Source organism: Bos taurus, chromosome 20, assembly GCF_002263795.3.
Source record: "Bos taurus isolate L1 Dominette 01449 registration number 42190680 breed Hereford chromosome 20, ARS-UCD2.0, whole genome shotgun sequence".
Classification (NCBI taxonomy): Eukaryota; Metazoa; Chordata; class Mammalia; order Artiodactyla; family Bovidae; genus Bos; species Bos taurus.
In genome coordinates, this window is record NC_037347.1 from 23,060,543 (window position 1) to 23,075,562 (window position 15,020).

Consider the following 15,020-nt stretch of genomic DNA (forward strand, 5'->3'; position numbering starts at 1 on the left):
TAGAACTAATTTCCCCAACACGTTAACAAATAAACAACTAATCCTAAATCTTGCACTAAGATTTCTCGGGAAGTCACTAGAATAAAAAGGGTCTACAATAAGTATATTGAAATCTTGTTTTTTATCAGTCTCTGATAACAAAATTCCTGTACGTTAATCTAACTTTCTTCTTGGCAAGGCTTCTTATGAGTTCTTCTCCTTCATGAGGTGTAAAGAGAAAATGACTAGGACTCAGTGGTTCCCAGCAGCCTTTAGGTTACATGGAGGCAATTTCATGGATTACCCACAGACAAAAACAACACAATAAAAGAAAAAGAAACCCACAATCTCATTTGGCCACCCAATGCAGAATCCTGCTGCTGCTACCGCTGCTAAGTCACTTCAGTCGTGTCCGACTCTGTGCGACCCCATAGACGGCAGCCCACCAGGCTCCCCCATCCCTGGGATTCTCCAGGCAAGAACACTGGAGTGGGTTGCCATTTCCTTCTCCAATGCATGAAAGTGAAAAGTGAAAGTGAAGTCGCTTAGTTGTGTCCGACCCTCAGCAACCCCATGGGCTGCAGCCTTCCAGGCTCCTCCATCCATGGGATTTTCCAGGCAAGAGTACTGGAGTGGGGTTCCATTGCCTTCTCCGAATGCAGAATCCTAGAGCTCCATAATAAGATCTATACAATATTCTTACCCTGTTGAAAAATATTCCCACCAAATGGAAACTCAGTCTCCAATTTTCCTAGGGCCCGTTGTGGGCAACACCCATTTCTTCTCTCCTGGTGCTTCCTGGTGTCTGTGACCGAGGCTTCCCAGGCCTGGAGATTCCACCTGATGGAGGTTCAGCTCAGTTTGCGAAGAAGAGAATGTTGTTGGCAGGAGACCACTGAGCCGGGGCCTCTATTCATAAACTAGGGACCTCTCTTTGTTGTTGTTGTTTAGTTGTTCAGTCATGTCCAACTCTTCCGAAACCCCATGGACTATAACCTGCCAGGCTCCTCTGTTCATGAGATTTCCCAGGCAAAAATACTGGAGTGGGTTGCCATGCCCTTCTCCAGGGAATCTTCTTGACCCAGGGATCAAACCCGTGTCTCCTGCTTCTCCTGTATTGCAGGCAGATTCTTTACCACTGAGCCACCAGGGAAGCCCTAGGGACCCCTCTAGGGCTCTCTCAAATTCTTATGAGGATGCACCATGGCAACCGTCCTAGGAGAGGCTTTTAAAGCACCAAATGTGGAGAGAAGGTCTCAGTTGGTAAGACACTTCACTGCTACTGATGCTGCTGATACCAACAGCAGTTTTCACTTTAATTCCTCCCATGTGAACATGCAGGATCAAATAAATAAACCATTTCTTTAACTGAAGACAAAATAGTATAACAGTGAAGTGTCAGGGCTCTGCAGTCAATCCCAGCCTTGCCACCTCATGGCTGTGACACTGGACAATGAATCTGCCTGTGATGCAGAAGACCTGGGTTCGATCCCTGGGTTGGGAAGATGCCCTGGAGAAAGAAACAGCAACCCATTCCAGTACTCTAGACTGGGAAATCCCATGGGCAGAGGAGCCTGGCAGGCTACAGTCCTTGGGGTCACAAAGAGTCAGACACAACCGAGCAACTCACTGGCAGACAGAATCCCTCTGTGCCTCCAATTTCTCCTCTATAATATGAGGATGATAAGAGCACCTATCTTATGCTACTCATGCCACGGAGTTGTCAGGATTAAACAAGTGGGAACAGGCCGTGCTGGGCACAGAACATTCACTCGGTAAACATCACTATCACCATTATTCTTGGGAGGATATTATTATAAAAACAATGGTGATGTAAATGAGGGTGGGATTTGGAGACAAAGGAATTGTCTGAAAGATTCAGGACAAAGGCATTTGGGAGGAAAGGGGTAAGCGGGTGAAATTTCTCTTATCCAGAAAAGCCATGTAAGAGTCCAGCTCGCAAGGGAAATGCTGACTGGGACTGTCTGCTCAGGAAGTCAGAAGGGGCCCACTCAGATGTGCCAGACTACAGCCCACCCCCACCCCGCATCTAAGCTGGCTGCTTCCAAAATGGCTCCTGGATGGGTCAGGCAAGGAGGGAGGAAGACAGTATGTAAGATCCGGGTTCTGTTTTTTCCATCTGTGCTTGACGCTCCATCCCACACAGAAGGAGAACCTGTGACAGGCTGTTTTGCTGTTTAAAACACTTTGGCAAGCTGAATTCCTTTACTCTTCCAGGAAACTGTAAACAAAATCAATTCATTGGGTGGACACTCTTTTTTGCTTCTATTTTACTTCTCCAGTGGCTAGTGCTTCTTAAAAGGGGAGAGGGGCTTCTTGATTGTCTTAAATATACATATGTCAGACACCTCAAAATATGTTTAAGTAACATTAGGTGAAAGAATCTTAGAAAAGCTGATAAAGCAGGCATGAAAGCTTAGATGTGTTCACTGTAGCAACCTTTTGATGACAGGCATGCCGTGGAACTGAACTCATTGATCCAAATTATTTAAAAGTCATTGTGAGACAAAGGAAGGACAGAGGGAGAATAAGATGTAGGGGAAGGTGAGACGGAGGGAAGGCTAAAGTTGGCAGGCAGGGACTAGGTTATGGGTGTGTCCTCAGTCCCCCGGCAGGGCTCTGGGGATAGACTCAGAAAGGATCCCGACGGCAAACCAGAGCCCTGGGCACCTGGGAGGGCTTGCACTCACGGGGAGGATGCCCAGCCCAAGGGAGTGTGAGTGCGAGCCCGCTCAGTCACTTCAGTAATGTTCCACTCTGCAACCCTAAGGACTGTAGCCTACCGGGCTCTTGTGTCCATGGGATTCTCCAGGCAACCCAGGAGTAAGCTGCCATGCCCTCCTCCAGGGACCGAGTGTGACACTAAATAGCAAATAAAAATCTTCATGACAGGTCAAAAGAGATACCACAGAAGAAAGGAACACGTCATTCCTCTGGCATGTGAGCAGAGGGCTCCACATTTTTCCTGGGCCCCACAGATTATGTAGCTGGCCATGGTTACAGCATTTAAAAACCACTCAGCACTCTTCCTGGGGCTCAAAGTTGAGAGTTTTGCTGCCCTCAGCCTTTGTTCCTGCAAGAGCTTTCAGAACTGGTCCATGCAGCAGCTGTCCCCAGTACAGGGGGCAAGCACTCCAGGGTTCACTGTGTAGTGGTTCTCTGAGAAGCCATGCTGAGTCACAGGATATCCGGAGAGTTCTTGGTGCAAACAGGGAGAGGGGAGGGAAAGGAAGAGGAAAAGCCAAAATGAATGGGTTCTGTTCCACGGAATTGTGCAAACTGACTCAGAGGTTCTAAAACACAACCCTGGGGTCAAATAATCAAGTGGGAAGAATGCCAAAATAAATGTTACATACTTGGAAAATTTGTTATGAGATGGCTGTTGAACAGCATTTGGAGTGTATTAGAATTGCAGCTTTTAAAAAGTTCAGTACTCCCTTTCAGCCCAGGGACCCTGAGTCTGGCATGTGACCTGGCTCCTGGCCCCCAGAACTACAGCTTACCTCTCCCATTTCTTTAAACTGCTCCTCATGCCTCCTAGGGGAGAAGGCAATGGCACCCCACTCCACTACTCTTGCATGGAAAATCCCATGGACGGAGGAGCTTGGTAGGCTGTAGTCGATGCGGTCGAGAAGAGTGGGACATGACTGAGCAACTTCACTTTCACTTTTCACTTTTCACTTTCATGTATTGGAGAAGGAAATGGCAACCCATTTTCTTGCCTGGAGAATCCCAGAGACTGCGGAGCCTGGTGGGCTGCCGTCTATGGGGCAGCACAGAGTTGGACACGACTGAAGCGACCTAGCAGCAGCAGCAGCATGCCTCCTAGGAACCTCCATTCTACCCATAAGACCTGCCGCCTAGAGATTCAGGGTGTCTGTGGATTCATTGAGAAAATGCAGATGAATTATTATTATTATAATATTTACTCAAATATCAGTAGAAAACTGAAAGATAAGACTTTCCACAGTGTGAGACAGAATGACTATTTTATTGGCCTTTGAGGATTTATTGTTATCTTAAATTGCAAATGCTTATGTAGTGCAGGCATGCTAAGCTGCTTCAGTCATGTCCAACTCTTTGTGATCCCATGGACTACGTGGCCTGCCAGGCTCCTTTGTCCGTAAGATTCTCCAGGCAAGAATACTGGAGTGGGTTGCCGTGCCCAGGATCTTCCCACCCCAGGGATTGAATCTTAGTCTCCTGCATCTCCTGAATCAGCAAGCAGTTTCTTTACCACTAGAACCACCTGGGAAGCGCTTACGTAGTGCTTTTTTGTATTTTTCAGTCCAGTGAAAAATAACATGCACAATATTTACTTACTTGCTTATTCAAGCTAAAGAGATATAGGACACTCTCCTGGAAGAGCTGGTGATTTTTAAGGTTGGGACAGGTTGCTAAAAAAACTATAGAGCAATCTCATTCCAAAGATAAGATAAAAACTTATAGATCTACACAGAAAGAGGGATCCGATTTAAATGGTTTCCTGAAGCTCTTTCCTTTTCATACTTGTTTTACTTCTTTATTGATTAGCTACTAAATTATGACCCACTTCTGTTTAAAAAAGATTTTTGACAATTAAATTACATGCAACTTCTAGCAATTTGACTATTACCAGATCATTTTGGTCATCATTATGCCACTAGTCAGTATTCATCATTGTCATTTTGTTAATATTAAAATTAATTCTGCCAGCTTCTCAGGGGTCAACCTCTACAGTAAGCAGGATACAAGAAGCATATATTTAATGAGGAAGTTATCTAGGTAGCCCACCCATCATGCTAGCTCTGATGTCAATTACACACATTTTTTTTAATATAAATTTATTTATTTTAATTGGAGGCTAATTACTTTACAATATTGTATTGGTTTTGCCATACATCAACATGAATCTGCCACAGGTGTACATGCGTTCCCCATCCTGAACCCCCCTCCCACCTCCCTCCCCATCCCATCCCTCTGGGTCATCCCACTGCACCAGCCCCAACCATCCTGTATCATGCATCGAACCTGGACTGGTGATTTGTTTCACATATGATAATATACATGTTTCAATGCCATTCTCCCAAATCATCCCACCCTCGCCCTCTCCCACAGAGTCCAAAATACTGTTCTATACATCTGTGTCTCTTTTGCTGTCTCGCATACAGGGTTGTCGTTACCATCTTTCTAAATTCCATATATATGCGTTAGTATACTGTATTGGTGTTTTTCTTTCTGGCTTACTTCACTCTGTATAATAGGCTCCAGTTTCATCCACCTCATTAGAACTGATTCAAATGTATTCTTTTTAATGGCTGAGTAATACTCCATTGTGTATATGTACCTCAGCTTTCTTATCCATTGTCTGCTGATGGACATCTAGGTTGCCTCCATGTCCTGGCTATTATAAACAGTGCTGCAATGAACATTGGGGTACATGTATCTCTTTCAATTCTGGTTTCCTCGGTGTGTATGCCCAGCAGTGGGATTGCTGGGTCGTATGGCAGTTCTATTTCCAGTTTTTTAAGGAATCTCCACACTGTTCTCCATAGTGGCTGTACTAGTTTGCATTCCCACCAACAGTGTAAGAGGGTTCCCTTTTCTCCACACCCTCTGCAGCATTTATTGCTTGTAGACGTTCCTCCCTGGACTTCCTGGGTGATCAATGGTAAAGAATCTGCCTGCCAGTGCAGGAGACTCAGGAGACATTGGTTCGATCCCTGGGTGGGGAAGACCCCCTGGAGGAGGAAATGGCAACCCACTCAAGTATTCTTGCCTGGAGAATCCCATGGACAGAGGAGCTTAGTGGGCTACAGTCCATAGGATCCAAAGAGTCAGACCGGACTAAGCACCCACATACCTTAAGTCCTCCTTAGTTCACTAATTATGGAAGACAACTTAGCTCTTACAGGAGACAAAAACCCCTGCCGGGACTTGAGACAAGTTGGTGGGTTTAATAAAATGCATTTTATTTTAGTGTGTGTTAGTTTTGAATTTTTTTTTTTTTTGCTTTGAATTTTTATCTTAATTTGCATAGACAGGGAAGAGCACTGGATCATACATAATGAGCTTTTTTTGACTCTGTTTTTCCAGAGTGGAAATAGAATTCTGTGTTCCATCATTCTGAGCCATCACCAGGGTCCGTCCATAATCAACTACGACGATGAGAGTGGCAAGACATGCGTGCACATCGCCGCAGCAGCAGGTTTCTGCGACATCATCAATGAGCTGGCAAGAGTCCCTGAGTGCAACCTGCAGGCTCTGGATGTGGACGACAGGTATCCATGGCCACGCTGTCACCTTTTCCAAATTTTAGTCTCAAAACAAAGAAGATGTTTAAGGAGTTATCTTATATGACTGTGTCCTTACTGCCAGTAATATTAATATTTATACCTGGGCTTGTGACAATAAAAACTGCTCTATATTAGTCAGGACAGGAAAAACCATTGTTATGAAGAGAAACGCTGTGACTGTATTGTCAGACTTTCCACTTTTTGCTAACTGTTCTCAGAAGGCTTTCTGTATATCAGCTTCCTGCTATATGCACTTTTTGTTCTTAACAGTAAGTCTTATTTTTTTCCTTCATTCCTGGATTATGTCATAAAATCAACAAGCTCTTGTTATCCAGAGAAGAGCACAATAGAGGCTTTGTGTTCAGAACTAGACATGACCTTATCAGGGTTCTGTTTTGGTTTTCTTTAGTCATTAAAGATGTATTTACATAGATAAGGAAGGTTAGTCCAGAAAGGTGAAGAGACTTGCCTAAGAGGTAATTAGCAACTAAGTGAAAACTTGTCGTTCAATCTGAGTCCAGCTCTTTGCGACCCATGGACTTCAGCACGCCAGGCTTCTCTGTCCTTCAGTATTTCCCACAGTTTTCTCAAATTTATGTCCATTGTGTTGGTGATGCTATTCAGCCATCTCATCCTCTGTTGTCCCCTTCTCTTCCTGCCCTCAATTTTTCCCAGCATCATGGTCTTTTCCACTGAGGTGGCTCTTCGCATCTGGTGGCCAAAGTGTTAGAGCTTCAGCCTCAGCATCAGTCCTTCCACTGAGTATTCAGAGTTAATTTCCTCTGGGATTGTCTGGTTTGATCTCCTTTCTGTCCAAGGGACTCTTAAGAGTCTTTTCCAGCACCACAGTTGTAAAGTATCAATTCTTTGATGCTCAGACTTCTTGATGGTCCAACTCTCACATCCATACATGACTACAGGTTTTGTCTAGACAGACCTTTGATGGCAAAGTGATGTCTTTGCTTTTTAATATGCTGACAGAAGAAGTGAGAACAACAATCCCATGGCCTCCAAAATGAAAACCCAATCACAGAAAACTAACCAAAATGATCACATGGATCACAGCCTTGTGTAACTCAAAGAAAACTTGTACCCTTGTCTTTTAAATGTAGAGCTTTTCACCTACTGGCCCTTCATCCATAATCAACTATTAGAATTTTTCAATTACAATGCTTATCTAACCTTTGCTTCAGTTAGGCATAGACTCAATGAAAATATAAGAATAATATAAAAACAAATAAGACTGTTGAAAACAAGTATAAGGCTTGTACCTTATATATAGTTTTTTTTAAACCTTTTTCTATTGAAGTGCAATTTAGCCACCTACTTCCATGATTTTAGATTCCCCAAGAAGCACTTCCTACTACTTCCTGATACCTGAAACCCTTATAACACAGGAGAAAGAAATCTTGGGTTCCATGTAAGTCTCAGAAGCTGGAGACAGTTAACAGGATGACTTTAATTAAAATTAATATATAAATCATTGAAAGTAGACCTTTTCTGAAGAGTAGATATTGAACTTGAGCAGGTACAAAAGTAGAAGGATTTTGTTACATGAAGAGAAAAGGTGAATGATCCAAAAAGAGAAGAAAAAAACACATGTAAGGCACTGGCACCCCACTCCAGTACTCTTGCCTGGAAAATCCCATGGGTGGAGTAGCCTGGTGGGCTGCAGTCCATGAGGTTGCTAACAGTTGGACACGACTGAGCAACGTCACTTTTCACTTTCATGCATTAGAGGGGGAAATGGCAACCCACTCCAGTGTTCTTGCCTGGAGAATCCCAGGGATAGGGGAGCCTGGTGGGCTGCCGTCTATGGGGTCACACAGAGTCGGATACGATTGAAGCGACTTAGCAGCAGCAGCAGCAGCAGCAGGGGGACTTTCCTGGTGGTAGGGTGGTTAGGATACCTTGTTTCCAATGCAGGGGGTGGTGGGTTGAACTTTGGTCAAGGAATACATGCCATGTGGCCAAATAAATAAAAGTAGAAAAATATATACATTTTTAAAGAACACATTTAGGAAAAGAGGGCTAGAAAAAAGTTTGCCTACTTCAAAATACTTCTAGAAGCAGCTCTAATACAGTATTTCCCACTTGAATTATCACATGCTTCAGTTCAGTTCAGTTTAGTTGCTCAGTCGTGTCCAACTCTTTGTGACCTCATGGAGCACAGCACACCAAGCCTCCCTGTCCATCGCCAACTCCCAGAGTTTACTCAAACTCATGTCCATTGAGTCGGTGATGCCATCCAACCATCTCATCCTCTGTCATCCCCTTCTCCGCCTGCCCTCAATCTTTCCCAGCATCAGGGTCTTTTCAAATGAGTCGGCTCTTTGCATCAGGTGGCCAAAGTATTGGAGTTTGAGCTTCAACATCAGTCCTTCCAATGAACACCCAGGACTGATCTCCTTTAGGATGGACTGGTTGGATTTCCTTGCAGTCCCAGGGACTCTCAAGAGTCTTCTCCAACACCACAGTTCAAAAGCATCAATTGTTCGGTGCTCAGCTTTCTTTACAGTCCAACTTTCACATCTATACATGACCACTGAAAAACCATAGCCTTGACTAGATGGACCTTTGTTGGCAAAGTAATGTCTCTGCTTTTTAATATGCTGTTTAAATTGGTCATAACTTTCCTTCCAAGGAGTAAGTGTCTTTTAATTTCATGGCTGCAGTCACCATCTGCAGGGATTTTGGAGCCCAAAAAAATAAAGTCAGCCATTGTTTCCACTGTTTCCCTATCAATTTGCCCTGAAGTGATGGGACTGGATGCCATGATCTTTGTTTTCTGAATGTTGAGCTTTAAGCCAACTTTTTCACTCTCCTCTTTCACTTTCATCAAGAGGCTCTTTAGTTCTTCACTTTCTGCCATAAGGGTGGTATTATCTGCTTATCTGTGGTTATTGATATTTCTCCCATGCTTAGGAGAGAAAATTTAGTTCCCCCAGTCTCAGGGAAGAAAGTATATCCAAAGAGAGTAAGAAAGTGCAAAAGATGGGGCCCTACAAGGGTTCAAAGTGAAGTAAAATCTCAAGACGGGTCTAGTTTCTGCTCCAGAGCTCAGCTCAGCCTGCTCTGCATTTTGTTTCAGTTTCTGCATCCTGCACTGGATAGCTCTGCCTTCACATTGACACTGTAAGCTTGTGTTGGTAGAGAATTTTTCAAAATTTTCATAGGTTTAAGTATTGAAGCATTTGCAACAATTGTGGCTTCACTTCCCGTCTTTTTTTTCCAGATAGAAAGTTTTTGAGAAAAGGGAAGAAAAATAAGGCAATGATTTAAAAAAAAAAAAAAAAAAAAAGAGGATGAGGGAAAATATGAGGGAACTAGTCCTCCTAAATTATTAAAACACATCATAAATCTATGACATTTTAAAACATGTTGGTCCTAGCCTAAGATTGATGGTACAGAACACATAACTCATAAATAGCTTGTATAGCTTAAAGGGCCCAAATTTCACCAGTCTATGAAGTCATGCTTTCCTTTAGCACCCAAGTCATTTATCTTCAGGAAGGAGAGTCTTTAATCAAACTCTCCTCCCTACATACTTATGGGAATTATCTAGGGAATGTTTGCATTTTCCATAAGTGGTTCCTTGGCTTCTGACACCTTACCAACACTGCATTCTTGTACCTATCATCTCCTGTCATTCAGAGACTGCCTCCTCAGCCCACTGCTTGTCTCTGATGAATTTCTTCTGAATCATGGGCCCTGGTTCTCCAGCTCCTTACTGTGATAACTGAGTCCAATCTGCTGTGTTTGAAGACTATCCTGAAGCGTAGAGATAAGAAAGGGACTGCAGCTTACATAACTTGAAACTAGATACTACATATTGCCCACAAAGGCTTTATGTGTATTAGTTAGAAATTATCTATGCTTCTCTTGTTTCTGCAAAATAATTTTTTCCCTGAGTCCTTCTGGACCTCTTCTTCCATGCTGATGTTCTGAATGATCTCAGGTTGCCTCAGCCTGCCTCGCTTGAAGCAGGGCTTCAGTTCCTGGCTAGAGATTGAGGTTGGGTTGCAGCAGTGAGAGAGCTGAATCCTAGCCACTAGACCAAAGATCAGGGACAAGGCCCTGGCCCTTCAACGTGCAGAAAAATAATTCCCACAAAGATAGAAAGTAGTGGAATAGGTAAAGTATTTATTAGGAGGAAAAAGAGTACAGTATATGAGGATAGACACACAGGCGGACTCAGAGGAAGAATTGCACCCTCAGGGCAGTTCACATTACTTATATGGGGCATTTCCTCCAGGTTTCCTTGGCCAATCATTTTAATTTGCCTGGTTCAGAGTTCATATCTGTTACATCTCAGGATCCTCCCATGTGCACACACACATCTCTTAGCCAAGATGAAAGAGGTCCATGGGTGGGTGGCATCAGCATCACTCCTGTTTTGACCTCCAAGAAGCCTTTCTTTGCATGTGCAGTTGGGAGGTCTCCTGACTTCAAAAAATGAGAAATATGTGGGCTCTTATCTTCTGTGTGGGCAGGGCCCAGCCTCCTCTCTCGGCTGTCCTGATATTGATAGTTTGTAGTTTCTGTCCACAGGGAATGACTCTCTAAACTTTACCCTGGGGACCATCTACCTCCTGCCTCAAGAGAAATTAATAGTCACTCTTCAGTTCAGTTCAGTCACTCAGTCGTGTCCGACTCTTTGCAACACCATGGACTGCAGCACGCCAGGCTTCCCTGTCCATCACCACCTCCCAGAGCTTGCTCAAACTCTTGTCCATAAACTCAATGATACCATCCAACCATCTCATCCTTTGTCATCCCCTTCTCCTGCCTTCAATCTTTCCCAGCAACAGGGACTTTTCCAATGAATCACTTCTCATCAGGTAGCCAAAGTATTGGAGTTTCAGCTTCAGCATCAGTCCTTCCAATGAATATTCAGGACTGATTTCCTTTAGGATTGACTGGTTGGATTTCCTTGCAGTCCAAGAAACTCTCAAGAGTCTTCTGCAACACCACAGTTCAAAAGCATCAATTCTTCAGTGCTCAGCTTTCTTCATAGTCCAGCTCTCACATCCATACATGACTACTGGAAAAACCATAACTTTGACTAGATGGACCTTTGTTGGCAAAGTAATGTTTCTGCTTTTTAATATGCTGTCTAGGTTGGTGATAGCTTTTCTTCCAAGGAGAAAGCATCTTTTAATTTCATGACTGCAGTCACCATCTGCAGTGATTTTGGAGCCCCCCCAAAATAAAGTATTTCACTGTTTAAATTGTTTCCCCTTCTATTTGCCATGAAGTTATGGGACCATTAGTACAGTCACTCAGCAATTGTCATAAAGGAGTATTTCACAATGTGCCAAAGAGAATTGTCACGTGTTGATAAACCTGACTGCATTGATGTTCAACCCTCCATCTATTGAATTCATTGGCAATATATTCTCTAATCAGGAGGGTATAATATGGCTGGTGCCTCATCTTGTTTCATAATAAATATTGTCTGGAGACCTCTCAAATAGAATGGAATGAATCATATCTTGTACAAGCTCAAATAGGCAGTGCAATTGATGACAATGTTGAAAAAATACATGGTCCTATATTAAGTGTCCTCAAATTGCTGTCCATATCATAACATGAGGAGGATGCTTGATTGACACAGGACACAGTCACCCATGGGGACTCTGGTCATACTGTGGACATGGCTGCTGCTGCTGCTGCTGAGTCGCTTCAGTCATATCCGACTTTGTGCGACCCCATAGACGGCCTCCTACCAGGCTCCCCCGTCCCTGGGATTCTCCAGGCAAGAACACTGGAGTGGGTTGCCATTTCCTTCTCCAATGCATGAAAGTGAAAAGTGAACATGGCTACACTCCCAGTACTAAGTCCTGAGCCCCTTCAGACAGATAGACCCAACTGAGTCCTTCTCTGTCTCACCCACAGACTGCCTCCATGTCTGAGAGACTTCCTGGCTCTCCAGGGGTGGTCATCTGCCAGGGGTCAAGCCCCAGAATGAAGCCAAGGAGAGGACTCCCATGCCTTCTTTTCCTGCCCCAGGATTGATCCTCTCCCAGACTGACTGACAGGAAGAATAGCCCTTCTCTTCATGGGAAACCCCACTCACAGGAATGTCATCTATCACCATTCCCCGCTTTAGCCTCCCAGGGTCCCACTGTCCAGACACACCACACAGACATCCCCAACCACCTACTTCCCAGCATCTCTGCCAAAGAAGCAAGGTTCAGGTCCCCTTTGTTCTTGAGTCCAGTGGTCCTTTATGCTCTTATCACCTTCTAGTCCCATTTGCCTTGATGGTTCTTTCTACAGCTGGGGAACTGTTTTGCTCCACATCTGCTCTCAGTTCTGGGCTTGGCTTTTGGAAACAGGAAGACACTATTTCTCTTATCTACCCTGCTATATCCCTCCCTTCAAGTTGGGCATAAAGTCAACCATATCCTTATATAGAGGAAAGGGGACAGGTAGAAAAGTATGTATACAGTTCAGGATCTTAAAATTTGATCCCACTGCATTAATAAATGGTGTTGAGAAAAGCTGGCTATGTAACTGGAAAAATGGTCAGATTGGCTCCACACCTCACCACACATATCAGAATACACATTCAGATACATGTGCAGTTTTGTTTAAATCCAAATAAATCTAGAATAAAATATTGGTTTCCTATTTATTTACATTCAGTAAATTTACTTTTTTTGGATGTATAGTTCTATGAATTTTAACACATACATAGATTCATGCAATCACCACAAGGCAGACCCAAAACAATGCCATCAATTCCAACACCAACTCAGATTGTCCTTCTATAGTCAAGGCTTCCCCCATCTCCAAGCTCTGGCAGCCATGGATTAGTTCTCTCTTTTGGGTTTTGCCTTTTCCAGAATGTCATGCAAATGGAAATATACAATATGTAATCTTTTGAGATTGCTTTATTTCACCTGGTAGAATGCACTTGAGATTTATCTATGTTCCATATACCAGTAGGCTATTCTTTTTACTGCTGAGTCGTATTCCATTTTGTGGATAAATTACGGTTTGTCTATCCACCCATTGAAGAATATTGGGTTGCTTACACTTTTGGATGGTTACAAACAGTACAGCTATAAACATTTGTGTACAAGTTTTTGTGTAAATGTCAGTTTTCATTTCTCTAGCTATAGATATAGACATGAGATTGCTTGGCCATATGGTAAGTATGCTTAACTTTGGAAGGAATTGACAAACTATTTTCTGGTGTGGCTGCTTCTAAAAAATGTATAAAAGTTCCAGTTGCCCTGAATCTTCATCCATACATGTATTGCCAGGTTTTGGTTTTTTTTTAACTTTTTTTTTTCATTGAAGTATAGTTGATTTACAATGTTGTGTCCATCTCTGCTATCAGCAAAGTGACTCAGTTATACACATATAGAAAGCCTTTTTTTTTTTTTAATTTAGCCATTTAAATAAGTATGTAGTGGTATCCCATGTAGTTTTAATTTGCATTTCTCTGAATAAAAAATGTTACTGAGCATCTTTTCATGTGCTTGTTTACCAATTACACACTTTCTTTGATAAAGTCTTCAATCTTTTGCTAGTTTTTTAAATCGATTTGTATATATTTTTTTTATTGTTCAGTTTTTAAATACTTTACATACTCTCTTTGTTGGATGTGTAATTTGCAAATATTTTCTCCCAGTCTCTGGCTTTTTTTTTTTTTTTTTTTTTTAAGAAAATGATGGTTTTGCCACTTATCAAAAGTTTAAACACTGGTGAGTATGTATCTACCTTCTGGCTAATGAAGAACTTTCTAAAATATAAAAGCATGAAACAAATAAAAAATGAAGAGGTAAATAAATGTGGTAATTTCTTAAAATTTTTATGGAAAACCACTAAAAAAAATTAAAAGCTAAGTAACAAATTAGAGGAAATGTTTTCATAAACCTAAGTAGAAAAAACCCAATACCTTAAATATTTTAAAAGCTTATATGAGTTAGTAAGAAAAGCTAACAACCTAATAGAAAATGGACATAGGGCATTAAGGCTCATTTCAATGAAGAAACTAAAATGTCAAATAAAATGTATTTCCAAGGTTCTTCCTCATGTTATTTAAAGAAATGCAGATTCAAACAACACTGAAGTACTAATTTTGCCTACCAAGTTGGCAAAGATTTTTAAAGATGTTGATAACACTTCATATTAGGAAGGAGTAGGAACGCAGCTGGTAGGAGGAAAAATTGAGTCAGTTTTCTTGGAAGGCAATCCTGGCACTATGTATAAAGAGCCTTCAAATTGTTCATATCCTTTGACCCACTACTTCCTTTTTGAGGAAATTCGCAGAAAGACCAAAGAAGGGGAAAGGCCGCAGAGTATCAGAATTAGAGGAGAGGCCTCTGCACACATACACCATCACCCTGAAACCCCATTTAGTGCATACCATTTCCACACTGTAAGTAGCAACAAGTCTGTCCTGCCAGGACCCAACTTTGAGCAGGAGCTGTTGTCAGCTAGGTCATCTGTATCATTCATGTACTCAGACACTTGTGCTGTCCCCCTGTGGTCCCCCAGGACACCTCTGCACTGGGCTGCAGCTGCAGGGAAAGCAGACTGTGTGCAGTCACTGCTGGAGCTGGGAATGGACAGCAACCTGCGAGACATCAATGAGAGCACGCCCCTGGCCTATGCCCTGTACTGCGGCCACACGGACTGTGTCAAGCTCCTCTCCCAAGAGAGCAGGTGAGCGCACCAGGAGGCACTCATTTTTTTCTTCATCTCAAAGATTTATAAAATTGGATGCAA

At 42.7% G+C, this 15,020-nt stretch overlaps 1 protein-coding gene across 6 annotated transcripts in view; it reads left to right on the forward strand.

The window, feature by feature from the left end:
* The window catches only part of ANKRD55 (ankyrin repeat domain 55), a 110,348-nt gene that overhangs the window by 74,494 nt on the left and 20,834 nt on the right, over window positions 1–15,020 (forward strand). For all 6 annotated transcript variants that reach the window (XM_059878745.1, XM_024981313.2, XM_024981312.2 and 3 more), the window contains 2 exons: window positions 6,076–6,260; window positions 14,790–14,957. In XM_059878745.1, the coding sequence (XP_059734728.1) occupies window positions 6,076–6,260; window positions 14,790–14,957 (353 nt within the window). The remainder of the gene's footprint in view (window positions 1–6,075; window positions 6,261–14,789; window positions 14,958–15,020) is intronic.